Source organism: Myxocyprinus asiaticus, chromosome 42 (genome assembly GCF_019703515.2).
Source record: "Myxocyprinus asiaticus isolate MX2 ecotype Aquarium Trade chromosome 42, UBuf_Myxa_2, whole genome shotgun sequence".
Lineage (NCBI taxonomy): Eukaryota > Metazoa > Chordata > Actinopteri > Cypriniformes > Catostomidae > Myxocyprinus > Myxocyprinus asiaticus.
Window position 1 is genome coordinate 36,415,001 of NC_059385.1, and position 21,310 is coordinate 36,436,310.

General features: G+C 38.6%; 1 protein-coding gene across 1 annotated transcript in view; it reads right to left on the bottom strand.

Annotated features, from left to right (window-relative positions):
• Nucleotides 1–21,310, bottom strand: part of slc27a6 (solute carrier family 27 member 6) — a 45,094-nt gene that overhangs the window by 6,858 nt on the left and 16,926 nt on the right. Inside the window, exons 5-9 of the mRNA XM_051683549.1 lie at nucleotides 16,214–16,408; nucleotides 9,204–9,294; nucleotides 7,635–7,833; nucleotides 6,612–6,709; nucleotides 5,363–5,493 (exon numbers count right to left, since the gene is read on the bottom strand). Of these exons, the coding sequence (XP_051539509.1) occupies nucleotides 5,363–5,493; nucleotides 6,612–6,709; nucleotides 7,635–7,833; nucleotides 9,204–9,294; nucleotides 16,214–16,408 (714 nt within the window). The remainder of the gene's footprint in view (nucleotides 1–5,362; nucleotides 5,494–6,611; nucleotides 6,710–7,634; nucleotides 7,834–9,203; nucleotides 9,295–16,213; nucleotides 16,409–21,310) is intronic.

The window sequence follows — 21,310 nt, forward strand, 5'->3', positions numbered from 1 at the left end:
CTGCCCACATCGCTCGAAAATCTTTTTATTATAGGGTCAAAATTAACTCTGACTAAATCAGACAAATTTGCTGGGAATAAAATACCCATATATTTGATGTCTTGTTTGGGCCACTGGAAGGCACCCGGCTGAAAAGCCGTTAACGGGCAGTACACTGTCAGAGCCAAAGCTTCGGATTTAGCCCAATTGACTCTGTATCCTGAGAATTTGGAAAAGGAATTAATAATTCTGTGAAGGCAAGGCACAGATCTAGTAGGGTCGGAGACGAATAATAAAATATCATCTGCATAAAGCAGAAGCTTATGCGCCATACGTCCCGCAATCACCCCTGGAAAATCATCCTCCTTTCTTATCGCGGCTGCTAATGGTTCCAGGGCAAGACAGAACAATAATGGGGAAAGAGGGAAACCCTGCTGAGTGCCCCTATTCTGAGTAAAATAATCTGAAATTAATCCATTTGTTTGTACCGCTGTTACAGGGTGTCTATAAAGTAACTTAATCCAACCAATAAATGTACTCCCGAACCCATATATTTCCAAAATCTTAAAAAGATAATCCTATTCTACCATATCAAACACCTTTTTGGTGTCAAGTGAGATGGCAGCGACCGGAGTCTGATAATTTGCCACTGACCACATGATATTGATGAAACGCCTAATATTATCAGAAGAGCTGTGGCCCCGAATAAACCCCACCTGATCTATATGTATAAGTGATGTCATAACTTAATCGGTTAGCCAAAATTTTTGCCAAAATTTTTACATCTAGCTGGATCAGGAAAATTGGACGGTAACTTTTACACTCGCTTGGATCTTTGTCCTTTTTAAAAATCAGACTGATCCGGGCCTGTGTCATGGTTGGAGGAATCTTTCCATTCTTTAATGATTCTGTATAAACTTCTAACAAAAGTGGAGACAATTCTGTAGCATAAGATCAAAAAAATTCAGCAGCAAAACCATCTGGCCCCGGAAACTTGCCTGTAAGCAAGGCCTTAATTACCTCGTCAAGCTCCTCCAAGGTTATCTCAGAATCAAGAGAATTTTTTTGCTCAGTCGTCAGATTAGGAAGTTCTAATGGTTCCACAAAGTTTCTAATATCCTCATCAGTAGACAAAGATGTGGAACTGTAAAGATCAAGACAAAATTCTTTAAAAGCATTATTAATATCAATGGCCGAGGTAAAAATTTCACCATCATCAGATTTCACTGAGGGAATGGTAGAAAAAAGACTCTCTCTGTTTTATATATCTAGCCAAAAGCTTCCCTGCTTTGTCCCCCTACTCAAAATATGACTGTCTTGCCCTGAATAGCCAAAACTCCACCTTCCACGACAAAATAGTATTATATTTATATTTCAGTCGGGTCAATTCTCTGAGGCCATCAGACAACATTCTGCACTTCAGCTCTGCCTCAGCCCTTTTAATATTCCCTTCCAACTCCATGAGTTCTCGTGCTTTGGATTTTTTGGTGAATGAGGCATACTGTATAATCCGACCCCTAAAAACCGCCTTAAGTGCCTCCCAAGCCACGCCCACCAAGGATACTGATGACCAGTTGGTCTCCATATCAACATCCACCTACACCACCACCATAAGGAGTGGTGGTGGTGTAGTGGACTAAAGCACTGAACTTGTAAACAGAAGGTTGTTGGTTTGATCCCCACAGCCACCCCCCAATGTGTCCTTGAGCAAGGCACTTAACTCCAAGTTGCTCTAGGGAGATTGTCCCTGTAATAAGGGCACTGTAAGTCACTTTGGATAAAAGCGCCTGCCAAATGCGTAAATGTAACATTGATTTCAACATTTGTTGGAAATCAAGATTTTGCAAAAGGGATACATTAAAGCACCAGCTGTATGGTTTCTTTTTCTCCGTATGTGGCAACACCTCTAAACTCACCAGGGCATGATCTGAGACTAAAATGTTTCCAATTGAGCAATCGACAACAGATGAAATGAGGGACTTAGACATTAAAAAAAAACAAAAAACATCTATTCTAAAATAAATCTTATGGACTGATGAAAAAAATTTACAATCCCTACCAGATGGGTTCAAAAGTCTCCAAATATCTGCAAGACCAAGATTTTTACACATCCTGTGAAGTGTCACCGTTGCTCTAGGGGGCTAACACACTTTTGCTTCACTATGATCAAGGACTGAGTCCATCAAAAGATTAAAGTCTCCCCCCAATATTATATCATGAGGGGTGCCAGCGGCTTGCAACATCCCTTCAAGATCTATAAAAAAGCCCTGATCATCAGCATTAGGTGCGTAAATATTAGCCAAAATCAACCTTTGCCCCTGAATTTCTGCTAAAACAATAATGACTCTTCCTAATTTATCTTTAATCTGTTTGAGACATTTGAATTGTAGATGTTTATTTATCACTACAATGACCCCCTTACTATGACTTGAGCCAGCACTAAAGAAAACATGTCCACCCCATATCTTACCAAATTTTTCAGCTTCCTGCGGGGAGAGATGTGTTTCTTGAAGAAACACTATATCATATTTCTTACATTTAAGAAAAGAAATAACCTTCCTTCTTTTTATGGGGTGCCCCAACCCATTTACATTCCACATGGAGAGAGATAGTACACTCATATTAACATGACATTTTGATATAGTAGAAAAAAATAAACTGTGTGTCAAAAATAAGATTATACAGACCATATTCCCCATTAGTACAACAATAAAACCCCGAACTTCCCCCGAAGAAAACAAAAAAGAAAAAGAAAAACGTGCGCATTAACCCCGCACACGACAGCACCAACCGGCGTCAATCCCTCTAAACTCAGAAGGTCCATGTACGCATACGAGAGCCCCCGCGACAACTTTGCCATCGGATTGCTCAAGTCCGGTGCTTCTGCACAAATTTTGTGTGACAAAATTACATAACAGAAAATACTTTGTAAAACAGACCCCAGCCAACAGGCAGAATAACAGAAAAAACATATAGACTCATTCACAGAACCGTCTCGAAGGTGTGTTCCTCCACAAAACAAATTCCAGCTGATATAACGCCATTCAGTTTCCTCAGACAGACAAACAATTGTTCAGTGAACTGGCTGTTGTGAGTGCAGCAGATGACGAAATCATTCTAATGACCCTTAAAAATGTTCCACAAAAACAAATTCCAGCCAACAGGAGGCATAAGCACAAAGAACGAACAGATTCATCCACAACACTGTCCCGAAGCAGTGTAATTCCACAAAACAAACTCCAGCCGCTAGGCGGAACCAGCATGAAAAGAAACAAAATAGACATCCCGGTTCCTCAGATGATCAAGTGTGTATTGAGCGAGTCAAATTCACTCGGAGGCCGCGTAAAAAAAATACACCATGACTTACTCAGTCCGTCAACTTTATAAAGGATGTCCTTTATGTGAGCATGTAGATATTTTGCGGTCATCCATAGTGACCATTCTCAATCTGGCCGGGAACTTCAGTGTAAAAGCGATCTTCCGTCAATGCAAAAGTTTCTTGAAGGAGTCATGCCACAAAACAAACTCCAACCGCTAGACGGAGCCAACGCAAAAAAGAAACAAAAATTACACCCAGCTTCCTTAGATAGTCGAGTCACTGAACAGTGAGTCAGTCCACTCACATAAGAAACGGCCAATAGTTTTACTCGACCATAGTTTCTATGCCTTATTGGGGCATAAAAATACTTTGCTGCCATCCTTGGTGTCTATTCTCAGTTTGGCCGGAAACATCAGTGCAAAAGCGATCTTCCATTGATGTAAGAGTTACATTCCTTGAACCGATCGCATTTCTCTCTTGTCGAATTCACAAAGTACGTGAACAAGAAAATATTGTGATTCTTCCAAGAAAGCTTTCCTTTGCTCCTCGCCTGGCACAACACCAGATCTTTATTGGATGATCTCAGAAGTTTGGCCAGAATTGATCGGGGCCTTTCTCCCTCAGCAGATCTGCGAGCCGGGACTCTGTGAGCTCGCTCGATTTCCAGTTTATGGCCTGTATGTCGAGCAGACTCGGGAAGAGTTCGTCCAGGAATTTCACCATATCTCTGCCCTCTTCATGCTCAGGAATTCCAACAATTCGTTTGTTATTCCTTCGGTTCATATTTTCGAGATATTCCAGTTTTTCCAAAATGTGTTGCAAGTCTATTTTGGACACGGGCGGATTAGCGGATAATTCCCTTTCCGATGATTCCAAATAATTGATTCGTTTTTCAACTTCTGTCACTCTTGTGACTAACTCAGAGAATTTTGTTTCCATCGCCGTAATCGATCGACGTATTACGGCGAGATCCTCCAAGTCAGCAACAACCTTCGTCAGCATTACCGAGATGTTGGACAGTTGACGCTGGATTCCATCTCCCGACGTGCTTTCCAAATCGAGTCCCCGGCTCGCAGTTCCGTCAGAGGCCTTAGCTTGAACACGTAAGTATCTTTTATTGTCTCTAGAGTCTGAGGATTTTGACTTCTTTGCCATGTATACCTCAAAGAGCAAGTATGTAACTGGGCGTATCGAATCTCACCGGATTATAACATAAAAATAATTAAAAAACTAGCAAAGTGTGCAGAGCCAGTCGCTCACACGTCTGCTCCTCGCATGGCGTCATGTGACCTCTCACACGGAAACCTTTTTGCATTTTTACATTTTCAAAAAAACATAGTTTAGTATGTTTACTAAGCCATTTCCTTCGTGGGGACCGCTGGCTGGGCCCCACAAGGCAGGTGATTTCACTATCCTTGTGGGGACATTTGGTCCCCACAATGTAGTTTAAACATGTACAGTCACAACACACACATTCACAACACACACATTCACAACACACACACACAGTCACAACACACACACAGTCACAACACACTACCACAGTCACAACACACACATACACACACACACACAAACTTGTTTTTATATAATTGTGGGCACTAGCAAAGTGCACAGAGCCAGTTGCTCACATGTCTTCTCCTCGCATGGCATCACGTGACCTCTCACACAGAAACCTTTTTGCATTTTTACATTTTCAAAAAAACATAGTTTAGTGTGTTTACTAAGCCATTTCCCTCATGGGGACTGCTGGCTGGGCCCCACAAGGTAGGTGATTTCACTATCCTTGTGGGGACATTTGGTCCCCACAATGTAGTATAAACATGTTCAGTCACAACACACACATTCACAACACACACACGCACGCACACACACACACACACACACACATAGTCACTACACATACACATGCACAAAGTCAGAACACACATACACACACAGTCACAACACACACACACACACACACACACAGTCACAACACACACAGTCAGAACACACATACACACAGTCACAACACACACACAGTCAAAACACACACACACAACAAACAATCACAACACACACCTGCAGTCTAATGAAGAGTGGTCGAGCATATGAAGGCAGTTCTCTCTGGACGTAATCGAACAGTTTCTTCCCATCAAAAGCGCACTTATCTCCCACGATCACTGCAGCCATTCCAGCACGACCCTCATTTCCTGTAAGACACAAACACAGCTGCATCTCAACTTCCTGTTTAATCTCACAAGTGTTAATCATGACTCAGGAAACAGACTCTATCATGAGGACAGATACTGATGGCATCAGCTGCAGTCCAATACGAGTGTTGCATTAGTGTCAAATACAATGAGGTGAGTTTACTTTAGTGTGGGATATTTCAGCACAAAACCCTGTGTCTTATTCTATATAGGGCTATAGGAAAATTGCATGACAGATATTCAAATGTATGGAATGTGCATGTTTTATGAACAAAAATATCAAACGAAATGAATCAATCTGTCAGAAAATATAAGTAGCCCTCCAGACACTCCAAATCAGTACTAATAATACAGTGCAACAGTCTGGTAACAGAAGTAAAAACCTCATTCATTTTCTCCATAGGGGAAATGATTGTTAACAAAATCTTATAAACCTTTACCAAGGCTGTTAATCGATGGTTTATGCTTCTGTTGAAGCCATCAGGCCACATTCAAATTCAAATATATTGTTTCTATGCTTAATACTTTTTTATTTTTCCATTGTTTTTAATTTGATTGCATCATTTGCAATGCTTCATGGAATTGTAGTTCATTCCCTCATTAAACACGTGAAGTACACAATTTGTATTTTTGTCTTTTGTCTGATTTTCAAATCAAAGTTTGTAATGTTGTGATTCACCTCGGAGCTGGATGCTTTGGTTCATGGTGCACAACTCTTTTATGGAGCATTTTATGAAATCCTTATGGAAAGAAAAACATGTTCTTCAGGAATCAAGACAGCTGAAAAAGTGGGCACTCTATTGCTCTTATCTAATCCACAGTTTACCAATCTAAGAGTCACAATGCCCACCAGGGGTCACCAGAACTCTCTTAAGGGTCACAAGCCTGCGTGATTTTAGGAGAAGGGATTGTAAATTTCACTCTTGGCCACAATCAAATAATCTGCACAGTAAACACAGAGCTGAATGAAAAATCACTTTCATTAACTGAATAGAGAAGAATAAGGTGCCGTTCACACATGTTCTTGCATTTTCTCTGAGCTATTTGGCTTGTGAAAGGTCAAGTGTTCAGCTCTGATCAGCAAACGCAACACTCGTCAGTTCCTGTGTCAACCGTACCTGGCACCTGGACTCCATACACATTGACCTCTTGAATGAAATCCACCATTCCCAGAATCTCTGTCACCTCAGTGGTCGCCACATTTTCACCCTTCCATCTGAAAACAACACAATATTCCTTTCATATTATGAACAGAACTGGGCTCATATTAGAGGACAGGGATGAATTTATTTGTCTGAAATAGCCTCATCCTTCCCTTCAGAAAATTAACCATGGTTTTAATACAATAACCATTTTAAACCATGATTTTCATAGTAAAATCATGGTAGTACAGGAAAGTTAGAGTAAACCATGGGTTCACTGTGTAAACCTGCAGTAACCATGACTATAGGAACCATTTTTGTGGCAAGAACAATGTTTTTATAACCATAGTTTTGGTTTGTTATTACACAGGATTAACTACAAATATCATGGTTAAAAATGGCTACTGTTTTAAAACCATGGTTCATTTTCGTAATGGATGGATAAAGCTATAATTATTACCAAAATAATTCTGAGGGAATCCAAAGTTATTTCAGAATATAAATTCCCTCCCTGTTCTCACGGGACCTGACAAACTTTTGGGTTTTGGTCCAGATTCTGGTCAGTTTTGTGGGTCTGCGCAGAGAAATAAATGAATAGGTAATACCACAAGTTTTAACTATATTTAAGTTTTAAATATGTGATTTAAAGAGTTCTTGTTCTCATTGTTAGTTCGTGACACCTTTAGCATTGACCAATGTTCACATACAGAACTTTAGTGTTAAGTTATAAATATTTCATGTTTTAATTGTAGTATAACTTGTTTTGCACTCACTCCACCTGAGTAAGAGCTAAGAGATGAAATCATCCGTATGTCTGGGATATACTATAATAACGAGTTGCAGATTCAGGTTCAGTCATAAAATGTGACCGTATCAGTTGAGGTCAGGTCAGGTCAGGTGGGTCACAAAGCCACATTTACAAGCTGGATTCAGGCTTGGACTCAACACCTCGTGTCCCATACACATACATGATGATCATGACAGCAGGCTCCTCTTTACCTGAAAGTGTCTCCCACCCTGTCTTTGAAGCAGATGAAGTCGTCATGGTCTTCAGCCATCAGGTCTCCAGTGTTGAAGTAAGCGTCTCCTTTCACAAACACATCTCTCAGGATCTTCTTCTCCGTCAGCTGTTTGCTGCCCGCATAACCGAAGAATGGACTCGAACTGCAGATCTTCGACAAGAGCAGCCCCGTCTCACCTGACCAACATACACACACAATACGCATTTGCCTCCTGCTCGCGTGACAAATTATTCAAAAGTGAAAATGCTGTCATCATCTAATCACCCTCATGTTGTTTCAAATCCGTATGGCTTTCTTTATAACACAACAGTAGATGTTTGGCAGAATGTGAGAGACCGACAGACTCAATCTCCTTTTGTGTTCCGCATGTTAAAGAAGTCATACGGGTTTGGAGCAACATGAGGGTGATTAGATCATGACAAAATGTTCACTTCTGGGTGAACTAACGTTTAAAGGCCCTGATTTTCAAAAGGTTTGCGAGTATAAAAAAAAAACCGAGAAAACTTGATAGCACACACAAAAAATGGCCGAGCTGATCTACTAACATAGACTTCTAAGGACTGTGTCTTTCAGATGTGCAAAATAGCAAGTCTTGGCATTTTTGGCATGTTTCCCTAAATATGCAATTTACTGTCTTCAACATGTGCAAAATACAAAGGGGCAATTTGATCTTTTTTGTTTTGAAATGCACCCGCAAACTGATTTATCATGTCAGAAAGTCATTTCAGAAACAGAAACTGCGAGAGAAAATTAATCCAACTGAATGGCATGTATTAATCTGATTCACATCGTGAACGGGATTCCCTGCTGCTATGTTGATAATGTGTTAAAATATTTCTCATAAAAATTTGATTTATTCAGTTAATTATTTCAGAGCACGAACAGAACTGATGATCATGCAACTAGTACAATGGTTTATATCCAAATGATGTCCTATTTCAACATTTTAAACATTGATTTTAACTGGTGAAACATAGAGCTTTCTTCCATGTCTCACTTGTGCGCTTCTCCCTCAGCACGCTTGTGCTCTGGGATATTTACGGTTAGAAATTCAGATTGCTCTTTAGTATGCATCCATGGTGCGATGACTTAACGTGTAGATAATACAGTATTTTCTTCTTTGCGAATAATAAATTGAGATGATTTCATCCTCCGCTCCACAATTGTTCTGAAACGTGTCATGCATGGGTATTCTGATCAACTGCTCTCACAATGTATTGCTTAATAGCAGGGATTTATTGATGATTTCATATATTCTTTCATATATGCAATAATTCTTAAAAAATGACCTGCAATACACCCACAAAGCATATGCACAGTTTGATATATTGCACCAGCAAATAAGTTCCCTTTATCTGGGATCTACTGCAAGTCAAATCTTATTTGCAGAATTGCATTTGAATAATCTTGTGATCAAGGAACAGTGTAAAGTCAGCTGGTCATCATCGCAATATAAACCCCAACAGGGTGATCAGACAGGTCTTGAATCACCCTGAAGAGGATTATTTGGTGATGTCAACTGACATCACATTTTATTTGTTCTCACCTTTCTGAACATGTTGGCAGAATCCGTTCTCATCTCTCATGGGCTCGTCTCTGAGCATGTCATACTTCACCAAAACATACTTAAAAATCAGCTGCAAAACACACACAAACACACACAAACAGTGATTGAGAAAGCAGACAGTATGCGTTGTGTCTGTTTGTAGTGATAGTGTAAGCGTTAGTGAACGCAACTGTGTTAGACTCATGCTCCAGCTGGACTGAGTTTCTTTTTCATTTATACGGTCAGTGTGTGCACACGTGTGAGCTGTATGTACAAACACACTCCACACTTCAGCTCTTCCATGTGAACACACCTTCATTTTGAAGGAATCTGTTAGAAAAAGACTCATTTGTCACATAGTTCATGACTGAACTCTCAAATTAGTGCTGTCAAATAAAAAAGAATATTTGATTATTCAGCAAATGTATGGAAAAAAATGCACATTCGAATGCTAAAACTGTGCATTTGAATTTTGAATGTGTGCCAAGCACTGAAGATGACTTCAGAACAAATCGCATTCTTGCACTAAAAAAGGCTAGATGCAGTGCAACAAATACAGTTTAACAGAAAGCAGGTGTTTCGATCCGTGTTGTAAAGTGTGGCGGAACGACCCGGGGAGTGGGGAGGAGAGAGAGAGGTGCAATTTAATGTGCCTCGTTTGGGCAACGGATGATGAGGTGCACCTGATGTGAATAGAACCTCATCACCGCTGCCATAAAAACGTAGTGTGTGCCTCTGCTTGTGGAGCCAGCTTCTATCTCTGGCGTCCACGCAGGTCCAGAAACGGAACAGAAATGGAATTTTAGTGGCAAAATGAAAAAGTCACTGCCCCAGAACTCACTACTGATATAATTAACAAGAATTTGTTGTTTCATTTTCATCCCCCGTCAGGTTAGGTTTAGATTAACCCCCCTCTTAACCTGCACTGTCTGTAGTTACGCCACTGTCCCTGGTACTTTGAGGTGCGGAAATGTGATTTATTAAAGGTTCAGCAGTGACCTTTTCAAATAAAATGACAGCACAATTAAAATCATATTTTATTCTTATTTCAGACAAATTCAGCAAATAATGGCACCGTTTCCTGAGAATGACCCACAAAAGCAACCAAAAAATGCAACAAAGTACAAGCACTTCTGCTGGAGAACAGACAGTCAAAAGGATTTTCTGAAAGCCATTAAAGCAGTTCAGAGCCAAGAGAACAATCACATCATGAGTGGAATATAGAAACAATAGTCTTGTTCTTTCCACAATGAAGGGATTGACAGAAACATGTCTCAACTCTCAGAAGATTGAGGTTTATGTGTAAATGTGAAGGTGATGCGTTGAGGTCAGAGGTGATGTAATTCTTCATGTCACTGTGTCAGTGTGTCAGGACATCTGCCTCATCAGACACTATCTATATATCAAAACGCCTATCCAAAAATGAACTCCCATCACTTTTCCACGTTTGTGATTACTGGATCACAAGAGCAATTTCTAGCCGACAAATTCTGTCAGTCATGAGAATAACTAGAAAACATTTTGATTCACAATAATCTTTTCAATTTCCATTACTTTTTCAGCCCTGAAAATCACACTATTTCCAGTTTTTTGTGAGTGTGAAACACACTGAAGTTCATCAGCACTGACCTAACAGACTCATTTTAGCATATATTTGTGTAACATAGCCTACATGTTGTATCATTTCCATTCTTTGCAATGACATTAGTTCAAGAATAATATTAATTAAGAGTGATGTTTTATAATGTGATTTGTGAGTTCAGAAGCTTCTAAGAATAGAGCGCTGAGGATTACATGTCAATGCTCTTACACTGGGGGGTTAGCCATGTATTATGGGACGCACTGGACTCCGTGTTAAGCAACAGGTTGACAATGTGCCAACAGAGCTCTGCGCCTTTACACAGAGCATATGTCTCAATCACGGCTCATGACCTTATGACCCGGGGTCAGGGTGAGAGAGGATTGGGCCAGTTCATGAAACAGTGGCTTGCCCAGTCAGACCAGTGCTGTATTTATTCATTAAAACAACAACCAAGCAAGAAAACGGCTAGATGTATAACAACAGAATGGAACAGACCCCAGGGGTCTCAAGATGCATTTTAGAAACTCTATCTTTAACATGATACACGGCCTTAAAAACGGCACGCTCACAGCACGATACGCTGAAAAAAAAGCACGATAATGCAATGGCTAAAGACATTCATTTGAGGCATGACCACCATAGATGACAATTAAAAACAAAAGTGCAGGAGTGTGTCTTGTCTTGTTTTTTTCCAACTGTGAACAAAAATCAACACAGAAACTTTTTGGCAAAACAAAGCATTCAAGTGTCAGGGTTTCCATTCTTTTCGAGGCACAGTTTTCCAGGACATTTTGTGTGTACAACAAGTGTAATATTTAAGCAAAACACACATGCGTCCATTAAAATCTGGCTTTTATTTTGCCGCTTCTGTGTTTTTGATGGTAGTTTCTCACCTTAAGAGAAGTAGTTTGCTACATGGCCCAGTGTGATTATTAATTCACGTAAAGCTGTTATTCAATTTAATAGATACATAGTCTGTATGTGCTGAGCACTTCAAAGTGCTCTGTTATCTCTCTCACACACAAGAGCACACGTGATGATCATGATAGAGGTGTTTTCAGTGTATAAGTGGCTTCACACATTCATATTGAAGCATGTATCATTTGCAGATTCCAAATTACTTCTATTAAATCACAGACTTTTGAAGTTTTATTATCACACTAGGACATATCGCAATTTTTATTTGATTGTGCATTCAAACATACATTTTCATCCAAATATGTCATATTCCATGACATTCTGCGTTTTATAGCTGATGCCATTTTTAAGACTAGATTCAGTGATTTCTTCCGTGTTTTCAGCATACTACATGTGGTAACTGTGGTATAAGCAGACTCCGATTGAATGATTGAAAATTAATCAACTACCAACTCAGGGTGTGAATTAGTTGTTTTTTTTTTAAATCAGTGGTCCGACTGTCATTGTTGTTTTAGGTTTGACTCAAATGTTTTTGTGGTTACCACAACAGCAATGTTGTAACGAAAAAATCTTATTTTGTACTATATCATTACTTAAAACTATTTTGTCAGAGCAAAGCAGAGATGATAGCAGAGAATGTATGTGACAGTGACAGGGATTCATTCATGACAGATATCCGTTGATGTTGTTTCACAATGTGACAAAATGATAAAAAGGTGTATTTGACTCCTATTCCAAGTCCTGATCGTTATCATGTTTTTGAACATGTAATGAAAACCTTGTTAGCAACAGTCAAACAGTTCTATTATACTAAAATTTTCTCCAGGACATTTCTGTATTTTTCTAGTTTTCCATGAATTGCACAATTCTATGTTTTCCAGGACATGAGGAAACCCCGAAGAGCGTAATACATTTTTACCAGTGTAAATACAGTATATTGATGGCACCTCTTTAAATGCATCTATTTGATTTAATAATTTATTGGTTTAAACATTTAATTTGAGTACTTTTGTCCTCCATATACTTCATATGACAGTTCTGTACTTGTATAAATGACAGGAGGGCCCAGAGGACTTCATGTGTTTGTGAATTTCTGCCTGTCATGTCTTGTTACATTATAACTTCATACTGTAGATATAACTACATTATAACTCTGTAGGCCTATATTATTGCAAATACAAACACTTATAAAAGTTTTTTTAACTAAAAAAAAAAATATATATATATATATATATATATATATATATATATATATATATTTGTTGTTAATTTGCCTTGTTACGAAATCTTAATGTTAATAAAATATATACTTTGCTTTTGATACAACATAAATATAAACCCTTTAATCTTTACCTCTGAGCCAGTAAAAATGTAATGAGGGCAAGGAAACATCTGAACAACAAACCCGACAGGGCAGAAATAATTCTCACTGTTGAACCCTGCTCTAACTAGATGATATAATAAGTGATAACTGTTCTGGTGAAGTTTATATTCTATGTAATAGCTGATATATCATCTGTAACTGAATATAAATATGAATAATTTCAGTGGATTATTTGAATTGTGTTAGCTGGACAGAAGAGACAGAACTGACACCTGAATTCACAAGGCCTGAGACATTATTTCAGTGGGAGCCCCTCTTCTCTCATAAGAGGCCTGCAAAAACACGTTTGGTGGGAACAGCTCCTAACTCTGACATACAAGTGAGGTTAAAGTTAGTGTTACTAACCACAGCCAACACCAGTTATCTTCATGAAGCAGCAGAAAAGAGTCTTAAAGCTATCTGTACACATTCCCATGACATGATCCACTCTTTCTTTCACTTACTTAATCTCTTCAGAACATCTCCTCCATACACATTCACCCAACCGGTCATGAATGAAAGATGATATTTTGCACCAAAGTTAGAACAACTGTGTGGAGACGAGTACAAATGTCCAAAATAACTGAAAAGCATTCAACATACGTTATTGTTATTTATTACATGGCACTCTGGAATACTCAATTGTGACTGTTTATTGCGCCATCTGCGGCCTGATATCTCTGAGTCACAACCACACATCCGGGGATTAAGATGTATCAGATCTGTCCTGCTTCTCGGACTACTGCGCGATCTCTCCAGGTAAGCTAATAAAATCATTTAAAACTGAATCAATGTTTCATGTGCATTTACTAATTTATTTGGTTAGTAGTGTGTAATAAGGGGGATAATGTACAGTCAGCCGGCTGTTTTAGCAAAATAAACCCCTTCAAGCTCATACAAGAGTCCTCCTCCTCGTATTTTTTAATAAGACAACTTTCACAACTTGTTTTTTTGAATAATAACGTGAAATGATAAAAATTGAGAGCCTTTATGTAGACTCAGAGTTACATACGTGCATTACCCTCATGTTGTCAGTATTGGTTTCTATGAAAAATCTGGGTGAGTGCAAATGTTTTTTACTGTTATTTAAAAAAAATATCTATATATTTTTTTAAATAAAAAGCGGGAACCTCGTGGATTATTCCAGCGCCGTGCATCAGCAAATAGTTCAGGTTAAGAGTGTTTGTGTCATGTGAGATGTAAGTATCTGACTAAACATGAAAAATTTGCCCACTATTTTAAGACTGAAATGTTGTACAGACCGACAGTAATTTCCATGGGTGCAAACTATTCACCATTTGGCCAAATTCGCCGTTTTGAATTAAAAATGTTTCACATACAGTAGGTGATGTGTATGTCATTCATAATTGTGAATGTGAAAACAATAACAGAGCAGTTTTCAGCAAATCAGGTTTAAGACAAAGAGCAAATGTGTGTATATTGTAAAGGAATTGAATGAATGTGGTAATCTAGTAAATTTCTTAAGTACCTTCACTTGATATGGATTTAGAAAATGATCTATAACACAAAATAGAGCGTTTTCACCCTCAGATTAAAACTAGAACATGGTAAGACTTATGACTTGTGGCTTCAACTGAGTTTTTAGGTTGTGGCAAGGACAGTGTCCTATATTCTTAATGCAAATACAATTAGGTAATAATTTAAAATCAATTTAAAATTTCTAAATAATTTCTTTGTCATTAAATAATTCTGAATTTTGTACAGCATCTCCTAAGAGTCTACTTTGAAAAGAGACCGTTTTAATTATGTCTTGTCAGGTTTGTCATCAGTAAAAATTAGCCACCAGTTAAAGGAGTAGTTCACCTAAAAAAAACTAATATACTCACCATTATGTTGTTCAAAACCCATATGCTGGTTTTTTTTCATGGAACATAAAAATAGATATTTTAAGCAGCTCTAATCCATAGAATATTAGTTTATAGTGAGCAGGAGCTGTCAAGCTTCAAAAAGGACAAATACTATAAATCGTTATTAAAGGTTCAGTATAAAAACATCATAACAGTAGTCCATATGACTTGTGCATTATATTCCAAGCTTTCTGGGGCCACACAACAGCTATGTGTTGTATGGACTACTTTTATGGTATTTTATAATGATTTTCTCTTTGGACCTTGACAGCAGTGCAGCGTCCAGGTTCCTGAAGAAAAGATTGTTTTAAAATTCTACTGGGGAAAAAACACGAGGGACAACTTGATGGTAGTAAATAATTTTGTGCATTTTCTTTTTGCTAGCCAGCTGACACAGTCATGTCATTTTACAGATACATCAGTGATGAAAAGAAATTCAAATTATATTCGTCTTTTCTTTGATACAGCCAAAAAAAAAAAAAGACTAAAACAGGCACATTGCTTGCAATGTAGACACAGTGGTAGTCTTGTACTGTGTGAACTTCTGTGTGAAAAAAAAAATTATCTTTTAAAACCAAATATTATACACTTTTGGACCTTTATCACATTTAAAGCCCTTATTCAGAAAATTATTGCATTCAGCACCTTTACTATATTAAAGGACCAAAGAGGACAATTATATTTGTGACCTCAACACCCATGACCCCCCACCCCCAAAATGGTTTGCCCCCCCCCCCATGTTTAAGACATGGTTACGGACTTGATTCCCATCCTTAGTGTCGAAACTGATATGGAGTAATTTTTTATTGTTATCGACAAGAGAGATTTTGGTAACATGACATTTCTAATATTCCACACTGAGAGAAAGCGGTCACAAAATGAATGTACTTTATAGATAACAATAACAACAGTGGTACTTTGAAAGTGTTGAAATGTTACATTTCAGTCTGTATCAGAACTCAGGATCAAAACAACATAACATGTTCTGCTGATATGAACTGTATGTTCTGGCACACTAGGTCATTGACTCTGTGCCTTTGACATCAAAGCAAAGAGAACCATGTATTGAACCTGCGCAATCACACATGTTTGGATGCAACTAATGGACATCTGACATCAAGAAGCATCTCTATATAAGGTCTCGTTCAAATATTTACCAAGTTTACATGTCCACCTGTGCAACAGTGAGAGCTTTGTTACTTTGCCCTTTATACTTGCCTTTCATGTTGTCGATCTGTCTAAACCTCATGATGCATTTCTGTTCAGTGTGTGAACTGACCTTGTAAAAGAAGTTGGAGCGGCCGACGGCTCCGATCTTGCCGACATGGTTCATGAAGCACAAGTTTCCTTCAGTGGAGCCGTAGATCTCACACATACGGATCTGTCCAAAGCGCTGGTGGAATTCTTTCCATACATCCTGACGCAGACCATTCCCAACAGCCATCCGCACCCTGTGATCCTTCTCATTCTCTGCCTGAAGCACAATCACACACAAACACACATCATGACCAAGCTCTTCACCATCATCACAACACTGCTGCTCATGGATATACTGTATTTTTACAGAAACAGGAAATGTGACAACAGCACTCAAGAGATGTCTTGGATGCAGGGGTCTGCTAACCAACCCCAGCCCAACGGGTTCGCCACCCACTCGCATTTGAGTCTTTAGAAGCGCTAAATATACATTTCATGTGAAACGCGCATTTGCACAAGGCATGTTAAGAGTGGTTGCACAATCCAACACAGAAAAGGCTTTTTCAACAACACATCAACACCCTTACTAAAATGTATGACAGTAAAATATAATAGAATTTCTCATTTCAACTGCGGCAGTTCTATTTTAAAAGTTTTTAAATGTGTTTAAGCTATTATGTTTTCATAACAAACTACATGACCTAACCATAGTAATGAGGATCCATCCATGGTCTTACCTGTGGTTATGGCATCACAAATGCCGCTGTTAAACAATGGTACAATAACTATGGTAAATATAATGGCAAGTACAAAGTTTGGATCTTCTGTGTAATTTCTGTTCTATATGATGTTTAATATTAAGAAACAAACTAGCTATGATTGCCTTCAGATATTCATAGAGATGACTTAAATCATAAAAAGCCTGATAAACGGAAAATATACAGTAGGCCTTTCTGTTATGGAGCAGGAAACATTTTCACTAGCACAGTCCCAACTCAGTGAAGTGGTCCAATCATGAGAACAGTCAGACGCTAATAACGTTCATTTATTTATTTTATTTATAATTGCAGTACTGTCTGTTTACTGCAATTACTCGTGCATATCCCTTGTTCAGGTTGAGCTGTACACCCTGTCTACCCCGGACACGAGCGTCACGTCAAAAGCAATAGAACCCATTCTAATCAATGATGCTGTCTACACTGGAAGCATCCGTTGCGGCAGATCGTACCGACTGTAAACGGGTGTCCCGATCCATTTTGCCCCACACGCTCTGGTGCTACTACTGCCAACCATAGATATACATATGTGGATGCCTCATTCGGCTGGTTCAGATAAGTCAACCATGGCGCCATCTTGGAACGGTCAACAAGGAGAGCTGTTTAAATGCAACTTAATGGAGTAGAAGCTTCAGGCTGCTGCATAAACTCCTTTTGTGTGGAAACAGTTCATCATGTAATAAAATGGGTGCTAATTTTCAGTACGTTTGCCATGATATATTCATTTGAAGAGGACTTTATTTGCAGTTTGCTACGAGAAAAAAAAACTGTTTTAGAAATGAAGTCAGAAATCTAAAATATTGCCCAGTGTTTTTGGAAAATCAGATAATCTGAAAGTTGGCTGGAAAAGACTCCAGACTGTTACAGACCGTATCTATCAATTTACTTTCATGTGCTGACGGATGGCTTTTGACCATCCCAATGTGGCGGACGTGCCGACATATTGTGGCCCATAGGTGCAGCTGCTAATGGGGTATCTACGTATAGATATCTATGCTGCCAACTGCATAAACGAAAGGTTTAGAATATTTGTGTCGACACTTCCAGTGTAGACAGCCTCAAGCCGTTGCATCACGTCAACAGACATGCCAAGTGTAGACAGGGTGTTAGACAGTACCGGTTAGCTCGGGTCCCAGACTCTCATTTAAGGCCTGAGTTTAAACTTAATGCCCAAGTGGGCCGCTACTTACGTAAGTAAAGATGGACAAATTAATTCCATGTGCACCTCATTCTGTACATACTGAAATGTACTCGCTTCCTCACTAAATGTGTGTATGTGTGTATGTGAGAGAGAGAGAGAGAGAGAACAATATAATCCAGTCAGACCAGTAGAACTGCTCCATTCATACAGCCACATGTGTGTGTGTGTGTGTGTGTGTGTGTAAAGCTCATCACACACTGGAATGACAGCAAGTGTCTCAATAAAACGCTTACAACTGTCACACACTTTAGCGAAAAAAAGAAAAAAAAACATGTCCTGCTCTCAACACATATCACTCTCCACATTCAAACACACATTTAAGAAAGAGCATGTGCAGAGACTGATATGTGATCCTGTATATTTGAACAAGTCAAATGCTGTAGAAATGGTGTTTAAAGAGAGATTCAAAAGTCCATACTGAAAATCTGGAATTCAAAATCTAATATAAACCTGTAAATAAAATAATTTTTTAGGATTTTGAACAATTAAAAAAAAAGGATGAAAGATATTATGTAAACTGAGTAAGAAATATTTCAGATTTTGCACTGCTTCTAGGTGACTAATCAATGTGAGTAAATTAGTGTCATTGATCACGTGAACTCTTTGCACAGACAATAAGATTTTGTATGTGTAAATAAGGAACTTTCAGATCAAGTAGTGAGGTAGTGTCAAGTAAAGTATGCCACAATGCTCAGTATTAGGTCTGCTGCTTTTCTCCTTGTATTTGCTTCTCCTGGGAGACATTATCATATCAACGACTCAATTCTGACAAAACACAGTATTAATTATTGGGCCAAAAACCATAAAAATAAGATGCTAGAATATATATATTATTCTCTCGGTGGCTGTACTTTTACGTCGTCTTCTACAGTTAAGAACTTGGATGTTTTGTTTGATAGCAATCTGTCCTTTGAAAATTCATGTTTGTAGAACAGCATTCTTCCACCTCAGAAATATTGCTAAGTTACAACACAGTTGCGGATACTGAAAAATAATTAATGCGTTCATGACCTCAAGACTAGATTATTGTAATGCATTACTGGGAGGATGTTCTGCAGGTTCAATAAAGAAACTTCAATTGGTTCAAAATGCAGCTGCCAGAGTGCTGACTAGAACCAAGAATTATGATCATATTAGCTCCATTTTATCATCATTACATTGGCTACCTGTTCAATTTCATATTAATTTTAAAATTCTGTTAATTACTTACAAAGCTTTGAATAGCCAAGCTCCTAAATTCGTAATGGAGCTTCTATCGTGCTATAAACCATCACACTCACTACGATTGCAAAATTATGACCTACTGAAAGTGCCTAAAATATCAAAATCCAAAGGAGGTGGTAGATCCTTTTCCTGTTTGGCTTCTAAACTATGGAATAGTCTTCCTAACACTGTTCGGGACTCAGGCACACTCTCTCAGTTTAAAGGGTATAGTTCACCCAAAAATGAAAATTCTCACCCATTTTCATCATCATTTAAAAGTCTAGACTAAAGACTCATCTATTCAGCCAGGCATACCCCTAATTTATCCCTTAACTCACAGATATGCTGCATTAGTCAGGTCTGCTGAAACCAGAAACACTTCTCATTTATATAAATCTACTTTAAAGTGATTGGCATTGTCGCTAATATTATTCTATTTGTTTCCCCATCTCATCCTCAGGATACATATCCCGAGGTTACCAGAGCCTACCAGATCTAGCTTCAGTCCAGCCCAATGTCCCACTCCCACCGCTGTGTGTCGCTGAGTGGTGACCTAACTGCACTTCGATCAATTACGATGGACTTCACGGAGGATGAATTGCTGTGAACTCCAACCAAACAACAAGGAATACTTCACTGTCCACTGCCTGCGAATCGGACTTGGGATGGACTTCACCAAAATGAATGGTCACAAGCTTCCTGCCAGACTGCGTTAGCCTCACTGACCTCTACCATCATCTTGGTCAAAGAATGGACTACACTCTCTTAAAATGGAATACATATTCAATAAATCAATGCCAACTAAAGCTTTCTTCAGCCAAATAAAAAGAACACTATATCTATGTGCACTTCAGCAGTCAGTACAGAATGGACTTCAAAGACACTTAAAAATTAATCTTACAGTTCATATACAATCCTTTAGTTTAAACATTGCCCACCAACATCTACACTGTTCACACAAATAAAACATGCCTTGTTTTACACACTGATAACTGACTGTTAATAATTGATAATGACTAAAGATTCTTTTGCTTCCAACACACAAGAAGACACACAAAATGCTATTTGGAACATTTTCAAATCACGCTGGAGAATATGATCATTGGGTTATGTTCATGTCAGCTCTAGTGCATGCTGTCATTAAAATACCAAATACCAGGAAATCTTGAAATTCATGTTAATTTTTCAAATCAACTTTCACTCAAATTGTTATGTTGGTAATATCTGTGCATGACTTAGACTTTTGGACCCCTCTGTTTGAACGTGAGCTTTACGTGTGTGTGTGTGTTGTGAGCACACTGGTGAATATGATGAGACTGTCCGGCCAGCGTTAGATGACAGAAACAAAGAGATCTTTGACAGACTGTGGGACACACTGATCAACCGTGAATGAAAAACATTCACAAAAGAGCTTTCTGTCAGTCTGCCATGAAAACACAACCACACACACTGTCGAACAACCTTCATTTTCAAACATCATTTGTGTGCAATCATTTGAGCGATGAGCAGTCCTGAAGAGTTTGTCTGCGTGACTCGAGACTTGCTCCACAGTGAGTTTGTGCACCCTGACACTCCTGCACTTCTGGCTCGTTTGTTCCAGTAATGAGGCCTAAAGCTAAATGAAGATACTAATGTGGAGTTTACGGGACACAATATGCCTTATTGTTATGAGTTTATGTAATATCTGGCCATTACAATTACAAAAAAATTAAAACTGAAGGGTTTGAAATTTGAAGTGTTTTTGATCTCATACAGAAAGAATAAAACCATTATCAAAACCATTTGCAAACAGTCACCCCAAAAAAAATGTGTTCACTATAGTCACTCTTAAACGATGTGCGTTTTACTTCAAGGCACATCAAAACTGAGTGATAAGATCAGAATTTAAAGGAATATTCCTGGTTCAGTACAAGTTAAGCTCAATCGACAGCATTTGTGGCATAATGTTGATTACCACAAAATGTAATTTTGACTCGTCCCTCCTTTTCTTTAAAAAAGC